Raw genomic sequence first — 25,000 nt, 5'->3', positions numbered from 1 at the left:
AGGTGATCTTGGTCCAAGCGTGCAACATGTTCTTCTGCCACATCTCTTTATTTGTGCAGTGTATAGGCAACAGACCACTGCCTTGATCTCTTCCAAAAATAAAAATCACCTGGGTTACGTATATGAAACAAAATATGCGTACTGCTTATGCGCGTATATAATACATTGTGAATATACAGCTCTGATAATTCCAATTACACTGGCTCAAAGGCTGACACCAAAGGCCTAAAGCCTATACGTGGAGTTACGTTCACAAGGCCCATGACGCATATCGGCTCCAACCATTTGATACTTGATGATCCTTTTAACAGTTGCTAAGGTTGTTTTACACTGAACGGAAAAAACTTATAGGGAGGGCGTGGTGATTGTGAATACGACACTTCCGAAGTTATCTTAGGCTTCCGAATATGGCGGACGTATGATTTTTTTTTTTTTTTTGGGTTCCAATTGTGGGTGGTGTGAGGCCAGCTGTCCAACCAAGCTCCACTGCATATAGATTGTACGTGATATTCACGTAATTACATTTTAAGTTAATTATCTCACCACCTGGACAGAAATTTTAAAAAGGGCTCAGGTAGTTTTTGCACATCGATGTCATGAATCATCTTGCTTAGTTTCAAAACTATCCATTGAGGCACCAAGGAGGAGTAGAGAAAAAAACGAAAAATTTTTAACGGACCCCCTGCGTAACTGACTGACTGATTGAATGATATTATTATGGTTTAAAGAGCTTGTTGACTTTCTCATCGCCGGCCTGAAAATGGAAAAGGTACAATGAGCAACGGGATTTGTTAATTTTATGACCATGTAAGCAAACTTTCCAAAACCACTATTAACTCACTTTGAACTTTTTGTCTGTGATGTAAAATAATACTTGCAGTTTGAAGTAGTTATTTCTAACTGGGCAATTATTTTAAATAAGCAAATACTTTTTTGCTGAATCTTTACGGTGTGTCATTAAGTCATAAAACGTAAAATAAATTAGAGTTCCTGAAACTACATTCTCAAATACATTTTATGACCGTGTGTGTGCATGGGGAGGTGAGGGGTAGGAGAAGGTCCAGGTATTCTACTTACCGAAAATGCATCTGGATAATGTGAGAGAGAGAGAGAGATGGAGAGAGTGATGGAGAATGAGAGAACGAGAGAACGAGAGAACGAAAACGAATGAACACACAGCTGTTAACCTGCAGATTGTATTTCACAAAGTGAATGTATTCCTATGAAGGACACACATCCACATTGGCAAGGAAGTCCACAGGGCATTCAGAACAGTATCTTGAAGTTATCGTGCACTTAAAGGAAGAAGAAAAAAAATCACATAATAATAAAAGAATCTCATCATGAAAAAGAATACATAATGATAAACCAAACACATTATACCAGAAGAGGAAACGTAGATTTTAATAATAAAAAAATATTAGAGTACCACGATGAAAAGTAAGAATTACATTTCGAATTGTAAGCACACATAAATGCTTCCTGTAAATTCATTTCAAACAGCAATACAAGATGTCTTCGGTGAGTCTAATAACATTTATACAACTTTAGCATTTACCTGTGTAACTTTCATATCATATCGTCAATTCCTTTCCACTTTCGGGTTGGAATTGTGAAATCGATTTTCTAAAAAGATTATCCGACGGAAACTATTTTCAAACTTCTTCAATTACCAGCAGAGGTGCACCTTTGAAGCAAACTTATCTATTTTTTTTTATTTAAAAAAAAGGTTTTTGCCTTCCAAAAAAAAAAAAAAGCACTTTCTGTAAACAGTTTGATCCATCATAAACCTTAGATGCATATCAAGTGGGTCCTGAAACATGTGTTCCTGATTCCATGAGGAATTTTAAAAGGTAGACGTGTTATAAACTTTTTGAAAAAGTGTACAAATCACTAAACTTTGGTGTCTTGTAAGGTGTAGAAAGCTCAACAGTAACCCCGTCTTAGTTTAATAAACTTGATTGTTGATAACGCATTGAGATGCAATGTAAAAATCAGTGCACTGTACGACGCAAATGGTTGAGGTATGCTTTTTACAAGAAAAAAGTTGATGTTATGGTGTATCGCAACCCTGGACAAATTCAAAATTCCCACACTTCTTCTTCTTTTGTATGTCAATTTCTGCACTAATATGTGGGGCTACGAGGGTTGGGGGATTTTTTTTGGAGGGGGGGGCAGTAAGGCTGCGCTTTAGTGATGATCATAGGAGCAGACTGAAGTCATAACTCAATCTCAGTCAAATATGAATTCACTTGATATAGAGAGACCTTTGGTTGGTTTGATGTTTTGGTTTGGCATGCATATGAAAATGAATTAAAATTATGTTAACTGTGTACTTGCAGAATTCAAATTATTTTAAACATTTAACATTCAAATTTTATCATCCTGATAAGTTTATGAACCTAACCTACAACCTGTCACCTGTGCCATTTTAATAGGTTCAGCTTTGGGAACATAAGCTTCTCTTTTAGGGCCAACCAAATCCTCAAATCAAAAGTCATAATGTTCTCTTATGTCAATGTATGTATATATATATATATATATATATATATATATATATATATATATATATATATATATATATATATATATATATATATATATATGTATGTATGTGTGTACGTATGTGTATGTATGTATGTGTGTGTGTATGTGTGTGTTTGTTTAATCTCCCAAACATTCCTTTAAAATCTCCCAAAAAAGGCATTAAACTTACAAAAAAGACCTACATTAAACTAAACTTATTCCTGACTTGCAAAAAGACGTTTAACCATCAGATTATTAGATTTGATTTTAATTTGATAGAAATTCAAACTGGCACCATAAAACTTATTCATGACAAAACCTTTTAGTAGACTGATAGATCTAACAGACCATACAGTGGAGCAGTCGTGGACCGTTCAGTCTGGTAATCTGGGTTTGATTTTTGGTCATTTCCGCAAAAGTTACAATTAGCTCTCAAGGGCTTTGAGATCTTGAAAGGGAGAGAAAAATCGTGAGGTCAACTTTCGTGATAATAAAAAGCTCCTGGATATCCAATTGCAGCTGGCTGAGACCCCTGTTCATCGGGCACGGATATCAATGGCGGTGGGACCGGGTTGAATCAGCTGTCCCTCCATGTCGCCCTCCCAGCACTTGGCGATAAGTTGCAGAAGTCAAAAAAAGAGTGCCGAATGTCTTTGAAGGTGGAATTTTAAACCACCTCAACCACACTCTCCGGAGACTTTCGAAGGCACACACAGTGGTGAAGGTTCTTTTTTCTTTATGAACTTTGAGCCCCCTCCCCACTGCCCTCTAAAACCAACCAACTTCTTCTATTCTCTGAAGAAATGAACACTTTTGAAATGCTACAAATAAATAAATAAGAAAGACGTGACTTTTAAATAAATTATTTGATCACCTGTTGTTTTAGAATTTAGATTCATGAGGACCTAAAGTAGGAAATTATATAATTAATAGGACTCAAATGTAATTAGCTCAATGAATTGTGTGATTCATAAATTCCGGTTGAAAGCTCACTTTGAGATTCGGGACTTTGGGAAGGATGGTGTGACATTGGCTGACAATCTCAATAGCTTTCTTCAGCAGCAAGCATCATGAGCTACAACTTGCTAATATAAGAGGATATCAAGACTAAAACCACAACCGATCAAGTTTTTTCCCCTCTTTTCTTTATGGTCTATTAAGTGACAGCACCTTGATGACTCACGTGTTCACCAATTTCCTTAGAGGCTCCATAGAGGCTCTGGGATGTTACTGATGATGCGATGGGTAATGCAAATGAGACATCCTTCATTTTGCTTGTTGGTGTTTTAGATCCTGTGTAGCATCAAAGCAACCTACAGGTTGCCTCTGAGCTTCACATTCGAAGCTGATTTTAGCTTTCTGATGTAGCTTGAAGACAGAAACGCATGCTCATGACTCATTCTCGGAACACTGAGCTTACACGCTTCCCATGAGTAGTTGTCTTTGGAGAGATCTTTTTTTGTATTCTTTGACTATAATGATTGCTGAGTATGGCAAAGGCCTCAGAGCAATTTGTGAGGGTACTGGCACACATTGACCTAATCTTTTCAAATGGCACCATGGGATCTTTCATGTTCTCCAGTAAATGCTATCAGACAAGACAACTGGGTTAGCACCCTCTTAGAAAGGATAACATAATTGAGATGCAGCACTCTGCCAGTAAGGCATCATAATGATTCGTTGTCGTCCTATTTTGTGATGAACCAAACACAAAAGTGAGTGTGCTACCTATTCTGTCAGCCAACAAGAATCTAGAAAAGGTATCAAACTTTTTTACACAGGGACTTCATTATTAGTTATGTTGGTGTAGTCCCGTCATGTACCCAGGATATTGAAATGAAAATGGGTAGTTTCGCAACTCTTGTGACTGCTGATACGTGAAGCAACAAAAAAGTAAAATTTCCATCCATGCTGGGATACATAATTTCCCTTCAAAGCAACTGCTCATCCACAGTCAAGTCCCACACACTACCTGCATTGGTATGCTCGATAACACAGTGGCTGCATTTCTTCCGCACAAAGTTTAACCATTCTGCTGGGATGAGACATCCCTGCAAACTGAGCAGGCGTAGCTCTGGGCATCCAGTAGCGATGGCACGCAAGCCCTGAGAAGTCACATGGTGGCATCCACGCAATCCCAACCGACGTATGGCTGGACAGCCCGCGGCTAGAGCCTCGAAACCTGCATCTCTGAGCTTGGCGCAGTGGCCAACATCAAGGCTTCGCAATCGTGGGCACCCGCGAGCCAATGCGGCTAGCCCGATGTTGGTGAGGGAAGGTAGGCCACGGACATTGAGATAGCGCAGGCCCGGACAGTAATTGCCGAGATGGTACAGTGTAGCATCAGTCAGGCGAATGCAGTGAGCAACACTGAGGTAGCGAAGACCGACCCGGAGGATCTGGGCAAGTTCCCAGATGCCAACGTCGGTGATGGCAGGGCAATCACACATGCTGATTTCTCGTAGTGAAGGGCAATGGGAAGCGAGTATTCGCAACCCACTGTCTGTAACAGCTGTGCAGCGGCGGAGATACAAGTGAGATAAAGCAGGGCAGTGCAAGGCTATGGCGTGCAAGCATTCAAGTGTGAATCCAGTACAGCCAGACATATCCAGATGGTGCAATGACAGGTGACAACCTTGGGTCATGTGAGCAGTGGATGGAGAAGTACTGCTGACATAGGTAATGCCTGTGCAGTCTTCAAAGGGGAAAGAGACGTTAAACAATGGAACAATAATGATATTTATATCAAAATCAGAATATATGCTTTCAGATTGTAACATCTGCTTACCTGAGACATTGAGATGCTGCAAGCTGGTGCAGAATGCCAGCACAAGTGCCAAACCCTGGTTGGTGATGCCATTACAGGAAGGTAATTCAAGGCGGCGCAGCTCGGGGCAATGTCGAGCCAATGTGACGAGCCCGCAATTGCTGAGGCGCTGCGCTTTTCCCAGCGCCATGTACTGTATTGTGAGGCACACAGGTGGTGTTTCGCAATTCAGGTGGCCTGCAATTACTGCTAATGCTCTGTCCACGTCCACACCTGCTGCATCAAACCTGTACACCGGAACACCTTACTCAGCCTTTTCACAGAATTGCTGTGGTAATATGATACAAAAGTGAACGACAGATTACTGCATTATGGTCAGCAGGAATGAACATGAAGGTAGCACCCGAATGTAGCATAGTTGTAAAATCGAAGCAAATAGTCTGCAAAGCAACATTACATTACTGTCTCTAAATCGACAATGGTTGTCGATAGTTCAGACTATCATTTGGAAACACTGGATAAATATGTGGAAACTTATTTGTTTGAAACATTATGAAGTATGGTGGATAGTTTCAACATCAAGTTGGATAGGTATCCATCTACAAGTAGTGGGAGTGGAGGGGTATTTAGACATTGGCACGATTGCGCAGCCTAGTGATGGGCCTTGTGGCATCCTCATGCGCTGAGGTTCTTTGTAAATCCTTGTAAACCCTATGTTCTTGTGGATTGAGTGATTTATACTCTCAACCAAAAGCCTGGTGTTGGCTTAGTGGTTATGGTGGCGGCTTGGGATCCCAGGGTCCTGAGTTCAAGCCCCGTTGGCTGCTGAATGAACACCAGGGGGTTGACTCAGCCTATCATCCTTCCGAGGTCGGCGAAATGAGTACCAGTGTACTGGTCCTGGTGTATGCTCCGGTTAGAATAGGTGTACCATATCCCTGTGTGTCGTAAGAGGCGACCAGGGTTGGCGTCAGGAAGGGCATCCGGCCATAAAAAAAACATTGCCTCAAGAAAAAGCCCAACCCCTGCACAGCAGGGAAAAATGGCTTTAAAAACGGTCATTTTTTTATACTCTCAACCAAGCTCCATGAAGCACTGATATGTTGCTAGCTTCTCACTGCTGCATTTGGGTAAGCAGATTCATTCAACCGCCCAGTCATAAAACTCCCTGAAGCACCGTTTGAAATGACGATAGGTGAAACATCCAAACAAAAATGTTGGTGGCCATGTTGGACACCCATGGCCGGTGTGGGCAGGTTCGTCCAACCGTCCGGACTTGGAGAATGAACAATCTTACAATTTTATGACTTTCCAAAACATAATAAGAACTTTGAACATTCAATCGGCATCATTAGTCAGCATGCTCTATAGTTATTCACGTCCTCCAATATTGATGCCTCCAATGCAGTACGGTATTTAGTCTTCCGTTCCACTATGTTTGTACAATATACTGATGCTGTGTGGACTGTGCTTCCCCGCTGACGGACCTTGTAGTTACAGGTAGCTTGTATCTGTTGCTGCATTTGAGCATGGGGAGAAACTGCTGAAATCTACCTCTCCGGGTTCTTCTCGACATCTTTGTTCTTTGTTCCTTTCACACTTCATTCTACTTTTTCACAATTCTCTTTATTCATTCTCATTCTTGCTTTTTCTTTATTTCCCTCTTTCTTGATTGACCTATCTCAGGAGAAGTGAATTATTACCTCCGCCACTGAAGGTGAAGGAGGTTATGGTTTCACCCTTTTCTGTCTGTCTGTCTGTCTGTCTGTCTGGCTGTTTGTTTATCTGTTTGCATACAGGATATCTCAAAAGGTTGTAGAGTGTAGACGGATCCGGATGAAATTTTGGGGACAGGTTTAGTGTGTGACAAGGACCAACTGATTAGATTTTGGTGAAGATCCGGATCCGGATCCGACTACTAGAATTTTAAAGTGATTCTTCACCATTGAGAGATAGGGCCAAAAACGATATATAGCACGAGATTTCCAAAAGTTGTGGACGGATTCGGACGAAACTTGGTGGACACTTTGGGTGTATAAGAAGGAAGAATTGATTCAATTTTGGTGACGATTTGGATCCAGATCCAGATTTGATAATTTTCTAAGTGAGTCTTCACCATTGAGAGATCGGGCACAACAAATATATAACACGATATCTTAAAAAGTTGAGGACGGATTCGGATGAAACTTGGTAGACAGGTTGGGTGTGTGATAAGGAAGAAGTTATTCGATTTTGGTGAAGATCCAGATCCGGATCCGGATCAGACTACGAGAAATTTTTAAAGTGAAAAAGCGACTTTTTTTTTTTAAACAGAATACTTACTTTGTCTCTCCGAAAGGACCGTTTGACTCCCTCCCCCCCAGCTACTTTCTCAACAATCCTCTGCAAGAAGTCCTTTCTTTCAAGCTTCTGGGTCTCACTATCTCCCATAATATTTCCTGGGAAAGCCACATTTCCAACCTGGCCTCCAAAGCCAGTCGACGACTGGAAATTCTCCATCGTGCAAAGTCCTTCCTCGGCCCACCTGAACTCCTGACCACCTACAAAGCTTTCATCCACAGCCTGATGGAGTACAGCTCTCCCCTCTGGGCTTGTGCTCCTGCCTCTCATCTTTCTCGGCTTCACGCAGTGGAAACGAAAAAAACAAAAACAAAATAGCTGCTCACCACTACCTCTTTTCGTCCCCCATCCAAATCCTCAATCTTTTCTACCCCCGTTAATCCACCCCAAACTCACCTCCTTGAAATTCCCTGCTTTCCTTCCTAAAAGTCCCTGTAATGTCCATCTTGTATACCCCATGTTCTCCATCCCATCCCTCTCCCTTCCACAGATCTAATGTCGCTGTTCCCCACTGTTTTTTCCTTCCCTGTCCCGCCCCTCGTCTCATGCCCCCCTTGCTGTGCGTTGTGTGTTAGCTCTCATACGAGCCTCGACAAGGTATACAAAAAAAAGGTTTTTTTATTTATTTATTTTTAATTTTTATAACCTGGTGTTGGCTTAGTGGTTAGGGTGGTGGCTTGGGATCCAAGGGTCCCGAGTTAAAGTCCCGTTTGCTGCTGAATTAACACCAGGGGGTTGACTCAGCCTGTCATCCTTCTGAGATTGGTGAAATGAGCACCAGTGTAACAGCCAAAAAGGCTGCACACGAAGGGAAGGGGTATCAAGGGATTGATTAAATATGGTATTGGTGTGGTGCAGGCATGATGGACTGAATGGCCTCCTCATGCACCTTAATTCCTACTTTAAAAAGTGATTCTTCACCATTGAGAGATAGGGCCAAAAACGATATAATACTGTATAGCATGATATTTCAAAAATGTATTGGGCTTAATATGTTCTTGTGGATCAGGCATTATGTGGTGGAGGTATGTGCTCTACTAAGTGCCATTCTAGTTGCAGAATGTTTTATGGAAGGGGCACCTGGCTGCGTCTGGATGGGTTTGAGGGTAGTGAAGTTGCAGCTGAGACCCGAATCCTATCCCGGCTCCTCCTGATGACTGATGAGTCCACCTCTGTTCTTGGCTTATTCGGGTTCCTTCTGATGACTCCAATGCAGCATTTGCTCTTCCATTTAATTCCCTTACAATGGGATTTCAACACAGAAGGAGGCCATTAGGCCCATCAAAGCCTGCATTAGTATTGCCAACCTATGGTTCTTTGTCCGTGCTCTAATCCTTTTAAATACCGTGTCAAGCAAGGACGTAGCATGCACCACCTTTAGTCTTTGGTACGACTCGGCTGTGGTTCAAACCTCCACATCTCAAACCCAGAGGGGATGCTTCCACCATTACGCCATCGAGTCTGGTGGAAATTGAATGTTTTCACCACAGAGTAAATTTTTTCTTTCCTCTTCCCATTAAATTTCCTCCAACTCTAAACCATGACGTAACTGAGTTAAATATTTTCCTCCAGATTTTTCTCTGTTCGCAGGATTGGACCGTTATTATTCCCATGTTGATCTAAGGCTTGTGATGCAGAAAAGTGCAGGTTCAAATGTCATATCACCAAATATGTTTGCCCAATGTGCACTAATATCCATAGAATTCATGCAAAAGTACACCGATGTCTACTAATATCTTTATCCTGCATGTGACACATCTACAAAGCTCCTCCACGAGCCTTAAACCATTGTAAAACGTTTTTATAAACCAACATTTACTGTCTAATTTTCCAGTCTACTTTGTAGTTTTCCAAAAAGTTCCCTTTCAAGTAATACAATGATGAAAGATCAAAGTGTGATGAAGTGAAAGATAACTTCGTGTTGAAATTTCCATTTGCCGCTCCCTTCTTTGGCCCAGCTTTTATCCAAGGGACTATCTGGATGTCAGACAAATTGGCTCAGCATAGATACTCTTGCAGCCTGGATGTCAGTGTTGGTTTGAGAGCAAATGTTCGATTTAAATCAGACTAGGCAGAACATGACTACCGTTCCCAGTAGGTCTTTGAGTGAGCACAGTTTTGCTTTCAGAGCACATTTGACATCTGTGGCTGTGTATAATGCTCCAGAGGACGTACTCGGTTTTGCCTTCCATCTCAATTTATAAACTCAAATGCCTGTGACTGATCCACAGTAAGTTTTGTTATGTGTGGGCCTTTTTCCTTTTCCATCCGCAGGCCGTAACTGATCCCGGCTGGCATCTTAGGCATTCGGAAATCTCATCAGATATTAGTGGGAATAGAAAATATGCTCTTAATGAGGTTTTTACGCTGTGCGTTCGAAGCGAAAAGTGGGGTTAAGTAATTGGTTCACTTTGTCTGTCTGTCTGTTTGTCTCCATACAATGATCGAGGAATGACTTAATTTCAAATGAATTTTATATTTTGAACATTGTAGAGCACGAATTGGAACGAACCTGCAGTTTAGCAGTACTTTGGCTCTGAATTTGGCAAATTGTATGGAATCTTGTCCCGAGTGTGCATGCGCACAGAGTTACAGTAATTTGCTTTAGTCTGTCTGCCTGTCTGGCAGTCAAACAAAATTGAAAATCATTCCAAACAGGAAACGCACTGTATTTATGGACTTCAAAAAGGACATAAACAACAGGCACGGAGAGCTAATGTAAAGTGTTTTAGTAAGGTGGTGTAAAAGATGCTGCATCAATGGCGGTAAAATGTTGTTGTTTTTTTTCCTCCAGCTTTTAAAAACTTCATTTTATTTCATTTGAATTATGTACTTGAACACTGTAGAACACAAATCGTCTTCTTGACACTTTCAAAAATCTCCACTTTAGAAGTAGTTTGGCAAAATATTCACACCTTACCATGCCCTGAGGGCAGAGTAACTCTGAGATTCAGCATTCAGACAAACATGGTGGCACCAAGCATGTGGTTACCATCACGCATGTAAAGTTCATGAACAGAGCTAATATAGATTGTGCTCGGAAACGTAAGGCAAGAGTTGAAAAGACAGTTCCCATGTCCATTTTCTCAAGACTGTGTGGCGTAAGGTGTTCTATGAACTCTCGAGCTTTTCAAATTGTTTAAAGGGTTCTGCAAGGAATGCTTTACAGTCTTTTCAATCGGGTATATCGAAAGGAGACGCTTTTTACCTTAAATCAAGGGAAAGTGCATTTACCTGTAAATAAAGTAGCTGAAAGAAGAAACAAGAACTTGACAATTACAGATATTAATTGTATCTTTTGCAGGGAGACTTTTCCCCTTGTGGTGGAGCACCTGTTGCCCATCTGTCAAGCCGAAGTTTGTTGAGTCCAAGATACGAGGTATTTTTCAAATTCATCGTGAGAAAAGCTGCAGCTAACGGTCTTGTTGTCACACCAATTAAGATGATATATTTTTTAATTTGTACAACTCGGGGAAAAGCCTGTAAAAATGATGAGTGCACAAAACTCAATACAACGCAGAGGATAATGATACACATGAAGTTATGGATTACGTCCGATTAATTATTTGCAAGGGAATGGGAAACGTGAACGGGTCAAAACGTTAGGCAGGATTTATTTGATGTGCTTCAGACATTAATATGAAATGCACAAACATACGTGTGTAAGCACAGCCTCGACTGCTCCTGAAATAATAAAAAATAATGCGGGCAATGCATAAGCACAGCCTCATTCGCTTATGAAATATATATATATATATATATATATATATATATTTTTTTTCATGCAGGTGGTGTATAGGCACAGAACGCTGGTGTGATTGCTCAATTCCTGGAGAAAAACCAACTTGGGTAATGTAATGAAGCTAAAACATGGCGATTGCTAATGTGCACATAATATTACTCTTTGTTCCTATAACCGATTTTAAAAAGAAAAAAAAGAAGAAAACATAAAAATAAAATCGGCCAATACCGATGCCGATTATAAAGTGGTAAATAATGACGTCATAGTGCCTTGTGAACACATGAAGTGCACACTGTGCCGTTTTGGTGCCGTGCCTGCAAATTATGGATTGACATTATTGAATGCTTGTGAAACGATACATTTTAAATCCCTCCTCCAATCGACTGGGATATCGAATAGCACTTGAAACATCTTCAATGCAACGTTGTTTTTATTTTATTTTATGTTATGTTTATTTAAATTCACCTGAAAAAGGATGAAAGCCACTAAATGTTTTTTGGTCGGAAACAGGACAGTACTGTAATCAGTAATCGGCACTCACATAGACTCCAATCGACCGATGCTGATTAGCAAAAAATTGCCGTTATAGGCCCAGCACATTGCTGTTTGGGTGCATTCTATCACTCCGGCAATGCTCCAGTATGCTGCCTTCCCTAACCTCTGCCCTTATGCTGCCTTCCCTGCCCCTCCCATTCCCCTCATGCTGCCTTTCCTTCCCCTCACCCTGTCAGTCAGAACTGCTGCTAAGATCATTTCCGCAGAATAAATTTTGAAATTCTGTTCATGTTTAGAGCTTTTAGAGCTTATCGCATTTTAGTTGCAAAACGTGTATAGAAATTAAATAAAAGCACAAACACTGGCATGGCTTTTTCAACGATCGAAGGAAGATTCCCTTCCTTCCCTTCCCCTCCCCTCACGCTTACCTCCTCCTAAAGCCCATCCCCCTCCACTCCTATGGACGTCTCCAGGCGGTTTCCAGGCAGTGTTTAGTATGACCTGTTTGAACATGCTGTGATAACGCACCCCATTTCATTGCAGATGGGACCATCTCCACCCCCACCCCCCCCCCTCCTAAACCACCTCCCTTCAAGTCCCCCTACCAAATGCAAGTCAAAGTCCCCCTTTTCTCTTCAAGTCCCACTCCCAAACACAAGCCAAGAACACCCTCTTCCCCCTCCCCTTCTCTCTCCCCCATCCTCCTCACTCCCACCCCCTCTTGGAGTGAATAGCGACATGGGATGAAGTGTCGCTCTCCCCCACCCCCCTTGCTCACTCACACCCCCCGCCTTCCTAACTCCCCCTTTCCACACACACTCTTCGCTCAAAGTGATGGGTTTTATGTGCTAACTAGACGGCCCGTGAACCCGTTGGGTTCCCGTTGTGACCACGGACTTCTTATAATAACCTGGACCAGCAATGCCATCTACTCGCAGCAGTGAGAACTGAAGTCACCGGAAATGGCTCAGCGGCCATGTTGCGTTGCCACTCGCTTGTCGCGCGCAATTCAAAAAACCTGTAGATGCTTTTAAGAGTTTTAACTATTTTGCCAGTATTTTGAACCGGTAAACGTAAAAATGCCACAGTGCGTGGCGTTCAGATGCAATAATAAGTCTGGGAAGAGCTCCACATGCACCTTTCATCAGTAAGAATGCGATTATTGATGAATTTTTTTTTCTCTTTCAATCGTCAATCTATTTTTAGAGTATTATTTTAAGAAGTTACAATTTAAACGCTAAACACCAGTATAACAATCTAAATGATGGCAAAGTACAGTCGATGATTTGAAAGAAAATGTAAAAAAACGATATTATCCAGGAATACACCAGAAATGAGTTTTCCAGGCGTCTAGAATTCAATTTTTTCCCGGAGATTCATTCCCCCCATCGACCGCCGTGGCTGCGTAAATAGTTGGGCGGGTAGCTCACAATATTTGTCCATTTGGGGGCACAGGCCCTCCCTATTCCGAGGGTCCTGGCTCCGCGGTCCACCTAACCCGATGTTACCCCCAAAATCATTTTGCTTCCTACGTGCCTTAGGGTTCGGGGGTCGTATCTATCTTGATATCAGAAATCTACCTCCACTGACGCCAATTGTAGTACCCATCCTTCCATCCCTTCAAATGCCAATAATCAAAAACGTCATTCGGATCTTTTTTCTCCAGATTAACTAAGGATGAAAAGTTGTGCAGACAATGGTGCCAGGCGCAGAGAAGGGAACACTTTACACCAATGCCCGGTGTGACATTACTTTGCAGTGAACACTTCCTGAACTCTGACTTTGACAGTACGGGCCAGACGAAACGGCTTAAACAAGGCGTCATACCAAGCGTCTTCAAATTTCCACCTCATCTCCAGAAGGTTAGTATACACGATTTATTACAATGGTCTCCACTAAAAAAATACATATTTATTTGATACAAATATTATATATTTTTATTTGATACAAATATTTATTTGACACATATTAAATTGTTTTGAATCTATAAAAGTTTTAGAATTGATTTTGGGTGTGAGTACCCGGAAAAAACGACCTCCTTTGCTGCCAGGATTTATCAATATATTATAGGCCATACAGGGTAGCTTTAAGCTACTCACATAGGGGGAAGCTTTAAGCTACCCACTATGGCGTATAATATATTGATCAATCATGAAAACATTAATGAGACTGGTACTGGTTCAATATGCTTCGACCTACTACAGAAAGCTACCCTCTATAATATACACATATTAATAGGAGGCCATAGGTTAGTCTGTAGATTATAGATCATATTTATTAAGGTTGTCTGATGTCTGTTCAATATTTTGATGATTGGTCAATATATTATTAATTATAGGCCATAAGGCCTATTATATTATAGGGGGTAGCTGAAAGCTACCGCCTTATGGCCTATAATAATACAAATATTATAGGCCATAGGGGGTTAGCTATACACATTACATTGATTATCATCAACACATTACACTGATTATCATCAGATCATATGACATACGATATGATGATCATTCATGAGAATTGTGACACCTCGTACTCACTCACCTTATTGATTCGTGCTGCAGAGCTTATATTAGCTTGGTAGTGATCATAGGTGGCAGAGACTGTTGTTAGTGAAATGAAAATCCTGTTCTTCTTATTAAGCTGTACAAAAATGTTGTTTCCAGCGAGAAATTCGGCACAGATTAATATATTCAATCGGTGAATTCGGATTGGCAACGCAACATGGCGACTTCAGTCGACAGAGGCCGTTGCTGGTCCAGGTTACGATAAGAAGTCCGTGGTTGTGACAGCGATTGATTAAAAAAACCATTTCAAAAAAAAAAGATAGCTCCAGCGAACTATACCGCTGAGGTTGTTTGCAATTATCAAATTCTCCCGAAGAGTACTTGACTGAATCGGGAATTGATTTTTTAATAATTTTTTCGTTGCCCAATTTGAACGAAACTTGATACTGCACACCGCAGGAGAATGGTGAGTACGGTGGACCCAAAAATCTTGCGCTATCGTGTATCGTGCGTGCGCTAACGTGCGCTAAAAAAAAACGTTTTGGCTGTATTTCGGGAACATACATACATACATACATACATACATACATACATACATACTGTTACGAATCTGGAAACTATGCGCACTCAACATTCAGGTCCCAAAGTTAGTTATGCCGCTAAGTACGTGTGTAGTCAGGACCCCGTCCTTTTGTTAAGCGGGAGGATTAAATTTGTGCGTTGTGACGTCTTTAGTTAGGTTTTACATCCAACGAACCCTCCAACAAGCCATCTAACAACCAACAACCATCCCATCTGCATGACCCAACCTGCCCATCACGCCCCATCACCACCCATTGGCTGCTCGTACCTTGACTTGCCGAGAGGGGGCCTCGCTGTTCCAGTCCTCGGCTCGTAGTACTTGTATGGCTTTTTCAGGGCAGACCCTCTTGCTCTGCGCGAGCGAGGCCATGTGGCCACATGGAGAATATGGGGTCTCCGAACAGGGGCCACGGCTCCGCCCCGGTAGGGCGCGGCCGTGGGCCAATGAGGGACGGACAGCGAGATGATTCTCGCCAAGGCCCCTCCCTTTGTGGGAGGAGATATATCCCCGAGCGGGCTCGGTTGTTGTCGTTGGCGTTGGGAGATCTCGAGTACTTGAGTGGTGACAAGTTGGTTGATGGTGGTTGGGCTGGAGAGTGAGTGAACCAGCCTGTTCGTGGAGCCTTGGTGGGTCCCGTCTGCGACCCTGATCTCCGCCCCAGAGCTCCGATTGCTCCATGTGGCTGCCGCCACGAGCCACGAGTCCCACACATGCGGCTGGGACCTTCGACGACCCACAGGTGCCCATCCGAACTCTGACCCCCAGCTTGTCTCTCTCATCAGCTGGAGGGTCCAATAAAAACTCTGGGGTTTCTTTTCTTTTTGTGTGTGTGACTGCGTGTGGACCCGTCTATAAGTAGAATTGTTTAAGTGTTTATTTCATCATTGTAAATACTGCATTCATATTGGCGATAAGTCTTGCCTCTTCTGTCTTTTGATTTTATTGTAAATAAATTATTAGAAATGTGCCCATCTCGTTTCCGTCCTTTCTTTATTTGGTCCAGCATGGTCCGGGTCTGAGTTCAGACGGGGTTCATCCCCGATAATCCGTTAATCCGAGCCGGCACGGCTTTGGCAGTTTCCACTTGGCTGCAACCGAGCTGGAGTTGGTAGTCGCTAGTTGGAACTTTACCGCAGTTGGTAGAGTGACCCAGTTCGAGAAAGACGTGCCGAGGGCGTGAATCCCCGGTAGCCAAGACTGCGTGGTTATTTAGGTATATTGGGATCGAGACAATTAACGCTATGCCACGCGGTCGAGATATTGGTGTTTCACGGTCGATTAATCGACCCGCCGGCTTCGGAGTTATCCGGAGCGATGGCCTATAATTCCAGGGAAACCGGTGAGAGACGGCGTAAACTTCCCCACCTCGCGGTCGTTCTCACCACCGACCCCCAGCCCACAACATTACATACATACAAGATGAGAGTTTTAGTAATATATAGATATCCTCAATAAATGCACGTATCTATATTTAAGTATCACAGTTAAAGCAATCACAAAATCAAACCAAGCTAATCAGTTTACATTTTGCATCTCACTGATAGGCCGTATCTGTATCCGTAAATAAACCAAATAACCATTCTTTTCGGCCATGAAGTTAATATAGGGCTGCCGAGGCAGTTTCATTTGGCTAAGGAGTACAGTCCTGGATGTATCACCATTCCAACACAGGATAATCGAATGGCTTATTACGCCATTAAGCTGGTACTCATTTTGCTGACCTCGGAAGGATGACAGGCTGAGTCAACCCACCTGGTATTATTTCAACAGAACGACAAGGGCTCAAACTGAGGACCCTAAGATCTTCAGTCAGCCACCTTAACTGATGAGCCAACACCAGGCTTGGAGCTTGATCTGGAGCTTCACCAAAATCTAATCAGCTTGTTTTTGTGACCGAGCCAACTCATCCACAAAGTTTTGTCACAACTTTTTGAAATATCCTGCTATATATCGTTTGTGGCCCTATCTCTCAATGGTGAAGAATCACTTTGGAATTAAAAAATTCTCATATCTGGATCCATATTTGGATCTTCACCAAAATTAATTCAATTCGTCCTTGGCACACACCCAATATGTCCACCAAATTTCATCCGAATCCGCCCCAACTTTTTGAGATATCCTGCTCACAGACAAACAAACAGACAGACAGACAGACAATAAGATAGGGGTTAAAACATAACTTTTGTCGATCTTCGGTAATGAAGGTAGTTAGATATAAAACGAAGGTAACTAGCAGAGGTAACACAAAGCAATCACCAAGGGTAAGCCTCCCCAGACTTATCCTTGTCCCACAATCCAATGATGGCCATATTTTTCTTCGAGCAACACATAAACTTGGTCTTCAACATTTAGGGATAGATTGGAGATTAAGAAAATGAGTCCCCATCCACACTCTATTCAGAAAACTCACATGAAAATCAGAAGAAACTTATTCATGTTATAACCAAAAATTTGTTTTTTGTTAATTGGGTCACAATCCAAAACTATAAGGGTACTCTTCAATGTCACAACGTCGCCAGATATGTGTCCGCCCACATTATTACATCATAATACATGCAGTACTTGTACCAAGTTTGATTTAAATCCCTGAATGCATATTCAAAATATTAAATAATTCTGTCTGCTAGACTATGCGTCTGATCAGGTTGAAATATAAAACACATTCCCCATGACTACTAGAACATAACTGTGACATTTCATGTTGATTTATGAAGCGGTTCAAGATAAATAATTTTTTTAACATTTTCGTTCCATCCAATATGGCTGCCAGACCATGTGACATTAATTATTCATGAACACCCTGGTGTCCCCAATGCTTGGGGAGCAGGTGTGTGAAGTTTCCCCTCAATCTGTCCAGCCGTTTTGGAGAAGAATATTTTTCAAGGTTTTTGGGTAAATCCAATATGGCTGCCAAAACATGTGACCGATGACATCATAGGTGGAGAACATTTTTTTGTTCCTCATGGATAGGCGATCATACCTGTGAAGCTTCCCTTCAATCTGTTCAGCTGTTTCGGAGAATATTTTTGCGGTTCACAGAACCGCATGCATCCAACAGATAGTGGTCCCAAGACAGTTATTCCATTAATATACGTGTGGATAGTCCCTTCCCTTTTGTCTAGCGGGACAACAGGGGCGTGCATTGCGAGGGTCTCATAGCTAGGTTTGCTTGCATCATTTTGACTTCATTTTATTTCTAACATCATTTCTACTCTTCTTTTCTGATTATTCCTGAGGTAAATCTGAGCCACGTGCGCCCTGCGCTGTGACATGGGTCCTCAGCAAAGGCCAAGCAGGCACGACACCCACACCCTCCGTAGAAAACACAGCCTGCCAAATGCACACACAGCGGTAATTTCCACCCAATCGACAGGAAACACACCCAGAACGACGCCCACGCTGCACGGAACGCGTCCTGAGGCCGATAATAGAAAGGCAACCCCACGCCATGTTGCGCAGGATGCGAGTGTGCAAGGCGCAAGCGGCGCGTTCCTTTTAGCCCATTTCTGGACTAATTTTATCAATGGGGTTTCGCCCCGTGCACACGATAGCAGAATTGGGCAAACACGAGCGCTGGCCACGTGCGTAATGGCGGATCCACGCGCACTGTACAGAACGTGCTCGAAGGCAGACCCGTGCGCCACTCCGAACTTTGTTATCGTTCATAGCAGGGCATGAATGTACCACCCGCGACACTTTGTTATCGTGCAGAGCGGGACACGAATAGACACATCTTACTGTGTGTGCACGGGTTCGCCATAACATCTTGCATTCTCGCCTCTACAGTCAGCGAAGCTGCGATCGGGCAGAGGTATGTTGTGCAGCACGGGCCACGTGGCGCACACGGACCGGGCGCGTTGGCCAGCGCTGGTCAGGGGGTGCCCGAGCGTGCGTGCGGGACCGATGCTGCCCTTGGCCAGTCATCAGGGCACGGCTCGGGGGTTCTGGCAAGGCAAGTCATGACGCGGGATTCGGTGTTGGCGATTCATATCATGTCGTGGGGTCGGAGCGGGACATCTTTGTGGTGTGGGGTCACCTTGCCGGAAGTGGAATGTTGCTACTTCTGGCCATCATGGCCGAGCCGTGCAGGGGGTCGGGGCCAATCAGAGCACCCGATTCGGGTCATGTCACGGAGTTTCGGGGTGGCCCCCCGCTCCGGGGCCTATAAAGGTCCGAGCTGATCCTTCTTTCTTTCTCTCTCTGCCCTGCTTCTCCTTCCGTTCAAGCTGGACCTCGACTCCGCCTTCTGTCGTCAACGCTGGGCTCCTCCTCCTCTTCTCCGCCCACACGACGCTGACTCCACCCTCCTGACTCGAGCCCCTCCTTCACGCCCATGGTCTCGACATGAGCTGCCGAAGCAGGAGATGACGCGCCAGCTGTCGGGGGGGGGGGGTACCGCGCCACGTAGCATTCCCCCCAAACATATTGGTGGCGCGTTCGCGGACTGCGTATCAATTATACAAAGGTACCGTGAGACCGTAGCCTCAACTCCTCTCCTGTCTTGCTTCAATCCCTCTTCATCGGGTTTTCTGTGTGTGCGCGTGTGTGTGTGCATGTGTGTGTGTGTGTGTGTGTGTGTGTGTGTGTGTGTGTGTGTGTGTGTGTGTGTGTGTGTGTGTGTGTGTGTGTGTGTGTGTGTGTGTGTGTGTGTCCTGGCACCTGTCTATATAAGTAAGCCTGCAGAAGATTGTTATTATTTTCGGGTTAGGTCTGCTCTGTGTCCTCTTTTATAAGTTGCTTGTTTATTGCTGCACCACACCTCTCTCCCCCATCTCTCCACAACACACCCCACTAAATCACAACACACCCCAATAAATAAACACACCAAAACACACCCCAATAAATATCGTACCACATACCTTTCCTTGCCCATTGTTAATAAATTACTATTAGGAATGTTCCCAGCTCGATTTTGTCTTTTCCTTCATTGGTCCAGCATGGTCCGAATCCGAGCTTAGCCGGGACTTTATTCCCAACAATCCGTTCCTTTTAGCCGGAACATCCTTGGCAGTGTTGCTCAGCTGCATCCGATCCGGTAAAGTGACCCGGTCTGGTAGAGTGATCCGGTTCGGACTAGGCGTACCAAGGGCGTGTTCCCCGGTAATTAAATCACGTGGTTATTTTTAGGTGACCGGATTAACTAGACAGAGGATGCTTAGTCACGTGGTTGAGTTATTTTATTGGTGTCCGCGGTTGGTTAAGCGACCCGTCGCGTCACGGGATTATCCACGTCCGATGGCCTACAATTCCGGGGAGTCTGGTGTTAGCCGAGATAGCTCCCCCCCCAGTGGTCTTCTCACCTGACCCCCGGCCCGCAACAATACGATTTTTGACGGCTTTTATGTTAAAAAAATATAATGGCTGCAGAACTACGTGGCTGATGATGTCATCAATTTGTTGTCCCCCCCCCCCCATAAATAGCGCTAAAGCCCTCGATCACCCTCAAAAATTTCACACTGATCCGGTAAATCGTCTGACATTTGCAATTATGACATCATCCAGAAGCCACATATGACATCATCAAAAAACACTTGTTTCCCATGGGGAGTACTTGACGTGCCAAGTTTCAATTTTTTTCAATGGAGCGGTTTTGGAGACTGAGGTCCAAAGTTTTTCCCTTTTTTTCCAACATCACTGCCACACCACATGACCTATGATGTCATAATTATCATAAAAAAAAATTCTACATGAGTTGGCGCACCTATGGTGAAAATGTCATGTCAATCGGATAAGCGGTTTCAGAGAAAACAGAGAAAATTAGCATGGACATATGTCCATACGAACATATGGACAGACAACGGATGGACAGACAACCCGAAAACATAATGCCTCCGGCGACTTCGTCAGCGGAGGCATAAAAAGCAGGTCAAGGACACGAATCAAATACTGTATCAGGTGCACACTTCTATACAGATCCACTATTATGACACAAAAACATCTTTGATCTGAGCTATCTCGAGAGGGCATTTCATTCTGATCAGACAGACCTTTGGCGAGTTTTGGTAAAAAAAAATGTTAAAATATCTATAAATGGTTCATGACCTGAATAATTAGATCAAGGTCAAAAAAGTGTCAACCCCACATACTTTGTATTCCCATTATTCAGACAAAATTTCATAACGAAAGTCCTCGGACATTGGTTCGAAAAATTGGAGAAAATCCTAAATGGTGGTTCAGTACTGCAATGGGTGTAAGACCTTGACCTTTAACCCGGATGGAGGGGTATGATGCAAATTAACTTAGAATGCGCCTTGCCCGAAGCTATCTAGAGAGGACAATTTTGGGCTGATCAGACAAACTTCAGTCGAGTTGTGGTTCACAAATGTAAAATGACTAATGAGGTCATGGCCTTAAAAAAATAGGTCAAGGTCAAATAAGTCAACTGCACGTCCTCTCTATTCACATTATTGTTGCAAAATTGCATTCCAAAAGTCCCAGCCAGCTCCGAGATACAGCTCTGAAATTGAAACAGTTTGGAAATTTGGAAACCTTACAACAAACCCCACAACAGAAATAAGCCTTCCCCTTTGCTATAGGGGGAGACAATGAAAACATCACGTTTTGTGAACGTTTATACACGGCCATGGTGCCGACCCAAAGACAGGTGTTCTTAATCCTAAAGATATGACCAGGCATTTCATGTCCGTGCGAGTAAAGAAGAGAGAGACAGTAGGTTCTTGCTGAAGGTTGAGATGCTCCATGATGCGTCGCCCCTTCTGGTGCAACATTTGAATGGTAGTTTAAAATTGAGAAAATAAATAAATATTTTTAAAGGATGCTGATGACCTTTTGAGAGCTGATTATTGAATATAATAATGACAGAACTGAAACTCTCCGATTGCATTAGAAATACACCTCTGGCATATTAACCACCGACACAAAACTACCTTTTGGGTGTCCCTGTACAAAACGTTTCGCTTTTCTGATTATCCCGTTGACATATAGTGACATGCTTCCACATAGACAATACGTTACCTGTCATTAAGCATTTCAGACTAAAAATGCTACATTAAATAATGACTGGTGAATTTCAGGGGTTCTGTCATGGGGATAACTCAGCGTAAGTTTTTCCCAAAGTAACTACTCAGAATAAAATTTGACACCTGACAAAATATTCAGGGCAAGGAACAATTTGTGGATTTTGATGTGCACATACAGAAGAAAATGTAGGTTCCGGTCAGTTAACACAATCCATTGCTTCCTCATTGAATCCTAGTAATAAAATTAAGTCAACAAGACCTCTATTTCTTAAACCCAGATTGAGTTAGAGTCGGTAGATCTGGCATATGTAATTAATAAATCAAACAATTTGCTTCTTATAGGAACTTAATTTATCGTAAAGAAAATTATAAAATTCAACTTTTAAAAAGTTGTAAATTTTTGGTAGCAATCAATCCAACAAGCGGTCATCTCTTTCACTGGAGTCCTGATGTAATCCCTACAGTTGGTGAACCCTGGGGAGATTATGAAGTTTAATCAGAAACCAAGAAACCTTAAGGAGAGATCTCACCACACATTGCGCCATATTCTTGGATCCCAGGCGAGATGATGCCATTGGCGGCACACCCTTGCACAGCGGGCCCGGCTGTCGGCTGGCAGGAACCTCAGAATGTGCAGCACAGTGCTGTCGGGGAATCTTGGTAACGGGAAAATTTTCCTTTTCTCATCAGGAGCTTCTGTGGCTCGTGGCAAGGTCAGGCTGACTGAAGAAGAGGTCATGCACGTAAGATTAGGGCCAAGGTCTTGGTAGATATGAGGCTGGAGCGGGAGCCTTGTTATGGGGATACTAAAATGGGAGCAATTATGGTGACTTTTTAACTTCTTCTTTGAGATGAGGCTCCGCTGTGTGCTGGAAAAATCCCAGCAAGAGGTCTTGTAGTAACATTTCATTGCAGACACACAGCCACGAGCATTTGAGTTCACAGCAGTAGGAACCGCTTGCGATACGGGTGTGCATCGTGGCTGGCACAAACAAGCTTCTGTTTGCACTCCCCGGGAGCTCAAGGTCACACTCTTTGGCCTTGAAGACTTCTGGTTTAAAGATGCTTTAGCCACACACCCTGCTGGGCTCTTCTGTGACTCGCTCATGTTTCCTTCTGATTGGTCTGTGATTTCAGCATACTGAACAGGAAGCTGCATTGTACTCTGCTTCCTGGAATTTGCATGCGGTGCAGATGGAAATCTCTGGATGTCAGACCATGAAGGTGATATTGACGTTGGATGGTACAGAGGCTTGCTAGGTGATGGATCATTGGGGCACAGAGAAATCGGTTGACTACACGAACACATTTGCCAGTCATAATTGGTGCAGCTGTAACAGCCTGGGAGATTGATCATTGGAGAAAATGTCGGTGAAAGGCTGTGGTTCATGTTAGTGTGCAACGAAGGAGTATGAGATGGACAATGGCAAATTGTGTGATCACTGGAAGTGCCCATCGAATGCAGGTCAATTGCAGCAGAAGGCCAAAGTTGGTGATGGCAAGTGGGACATTTCTGGACAGTGGTAAATTGCTGTGGGGCAAATCCATGTTTCAGAGCCCCAGTCAAACAATCCACATCACAAGAACAAGGCAGGTTACAGGGCACAGCACAAAGGGAGCCCTTGACACATGCCCACTCCTGTGTCCACTCTTGAGCCTCCTCATCTGGAGGTCGTTCAAGCAACTGGCAGGCAGGAGATGAATTGGCTGAAAAGCTTTTGCGGTCACGGGTACACGTACCAAACGAACGACATGGTTCCTTAAAAGGTAAAGGCAGGTAACACTCCTGGAAGGTTTGTGAAGCACAGTTGTAGATCTGAGCCTCCGTGGTGGTCACAGTTTGAGATGGAGATGGACAATGAGACATCATTGAAGGCAATGATGTGTCATGAAAAACCTGAGATGAAGGAGGTGGGTGAATAAGTGCTTGGATTTTCAAGGCATTGGTGGATGATTGAGGGTAGGATTTGGCTTCCTTAAAGCTGTGTAGTGATACTTTGGTAGCGCTGTGACCCTCAAAGCAGGGGATGGGTCCATCTTGTACACTTACCCCTGAATCTGCAAAAGTGAGAAGAAAAAAACAAAAGACATCTCAGTGGCCTACATTATGGTAACACTCACCAGACGAGGAACAAAAATATACACAATTGTCACATTCTGCAGCTATGTTTGTTAACTTTGCACACTGACCTCAATTTTTTTATTGGATTGCATTGAAGGAACCATCATGCATTTCTGGACAGTGGTAAATTGTTGTGGGGTAATCCATGTTTCAGTTCCCCAGTCAAACAGTCCACATCACAAGTCAATCACATGCATGGGAAACATCAACAAATCATATTCTATTTGTTCATACATTATCGAGCCTTGTGGAAGAGTTGAATGACAGAGTATACAGCATAAAGTTAACTTTCTAATGATGGAGTGACAGACATGGTGCAGAAAGTGGCAGAGATAGGTGGGGAATAAACAAACGTGTTGGGAACATATTGGCAAGTTAAGCAAAGCAAGAAAAGTTAACAAGTAGCGGTACATTCAAAGTACACCGCCCTCATGCCAAATAAAAAATAACAAATCCTCCAGCGTGCGACATTGCCGGGGCGTCTTCGGTGCCCGGCGATGCCACCTTACACCACATAAAGTCGGAATTGGGAGGAAGCGGTGTACAATAATTGAATGATTAATTGATTAATTGCGTAATTAAAATTAATAAATAATAATCGTAAATAATTAATTTCTTACTCAATTGACAAATAGCACACTTAAAACACCACTGTTTCATCCGAATCTGTAACTTTTTGAAAATTAAGTAATCAATAAAAATAAATAAACAATTAATTGATTAATCAATCGATGAAAAATACCCTTTATAACCAAATCACTTGGTCATGGTCATGGTCATGTCCAAATATCAGCTTCCGAGCTCAAAAGGTGCCTGACATATTGGCCAAATGAGAAACAAAATAAATAAATAATAAATCAAGTGATAATGAATGAATTAATTAATTGATTGATTCATCAAAAAATAACACATATAGTTTTTGCCAAAGGACATCTTCAATT

The 25,000-nt window shown here is 42.9% G+C and overlaps 1 protein-coding gene across 3 annotated transcripts in view; it reads right to left on the bottom strand.

Annotated features, from left to right (window-relative positions):
* Positions 1-1,180: 1,180 nt before the first annotated feature.
* The window catches only part of LOC147021554 (uncharacterized), a 126,219-nt gene continuing 102,399 nt past the window's right edge, over positions 1,181-25,000 (bottom strand). For all 3 annotated transcript variants that reach the window (XM_085891602.1, XM_085891603.1, XM_085891601.1), the window contains 3 exons: positions 22,468-23,995; positions 5,315-5,580; positions 1,181-5,221 (listed from right to left, as the gene is read on the bottom strand). In XM_085891602.1, coding sequence (XP_085747728.1) covers positions 4,458-5,221; positions 5,315-5,580; positions 22,468-23,995 — 2,558 coding nt within the window. In that variant the 3' untranslated portion in view covers positions 1,181-4,457. The remainder of the gene's footprint in view (positions 5,222-5,314; positions 5,581-22,467; positions 23,996-25,000) is intronic.

The sequence above is a fragment of the Eptatretus burgeri genome, chromosome 8 (assembly GCF_056783735.1).
Source record: "Eptatretus burgeri isolate ZD-2024b chromosome 8, Ebu_testis_v1, whole genome shotgun sequence".
NCBI classification, from domain to species: Eukaryota; Metazoa; Chordata; class Myxini; order Myxiniformes; family Myxinidae; genus Eptatretus; species Eptatretus burgeri.
The sequence above is the reverse complement of the archived record's forward strand: the minus strand, read 5'-3'. Positions and strand labels throughout refer to the sequence as shown.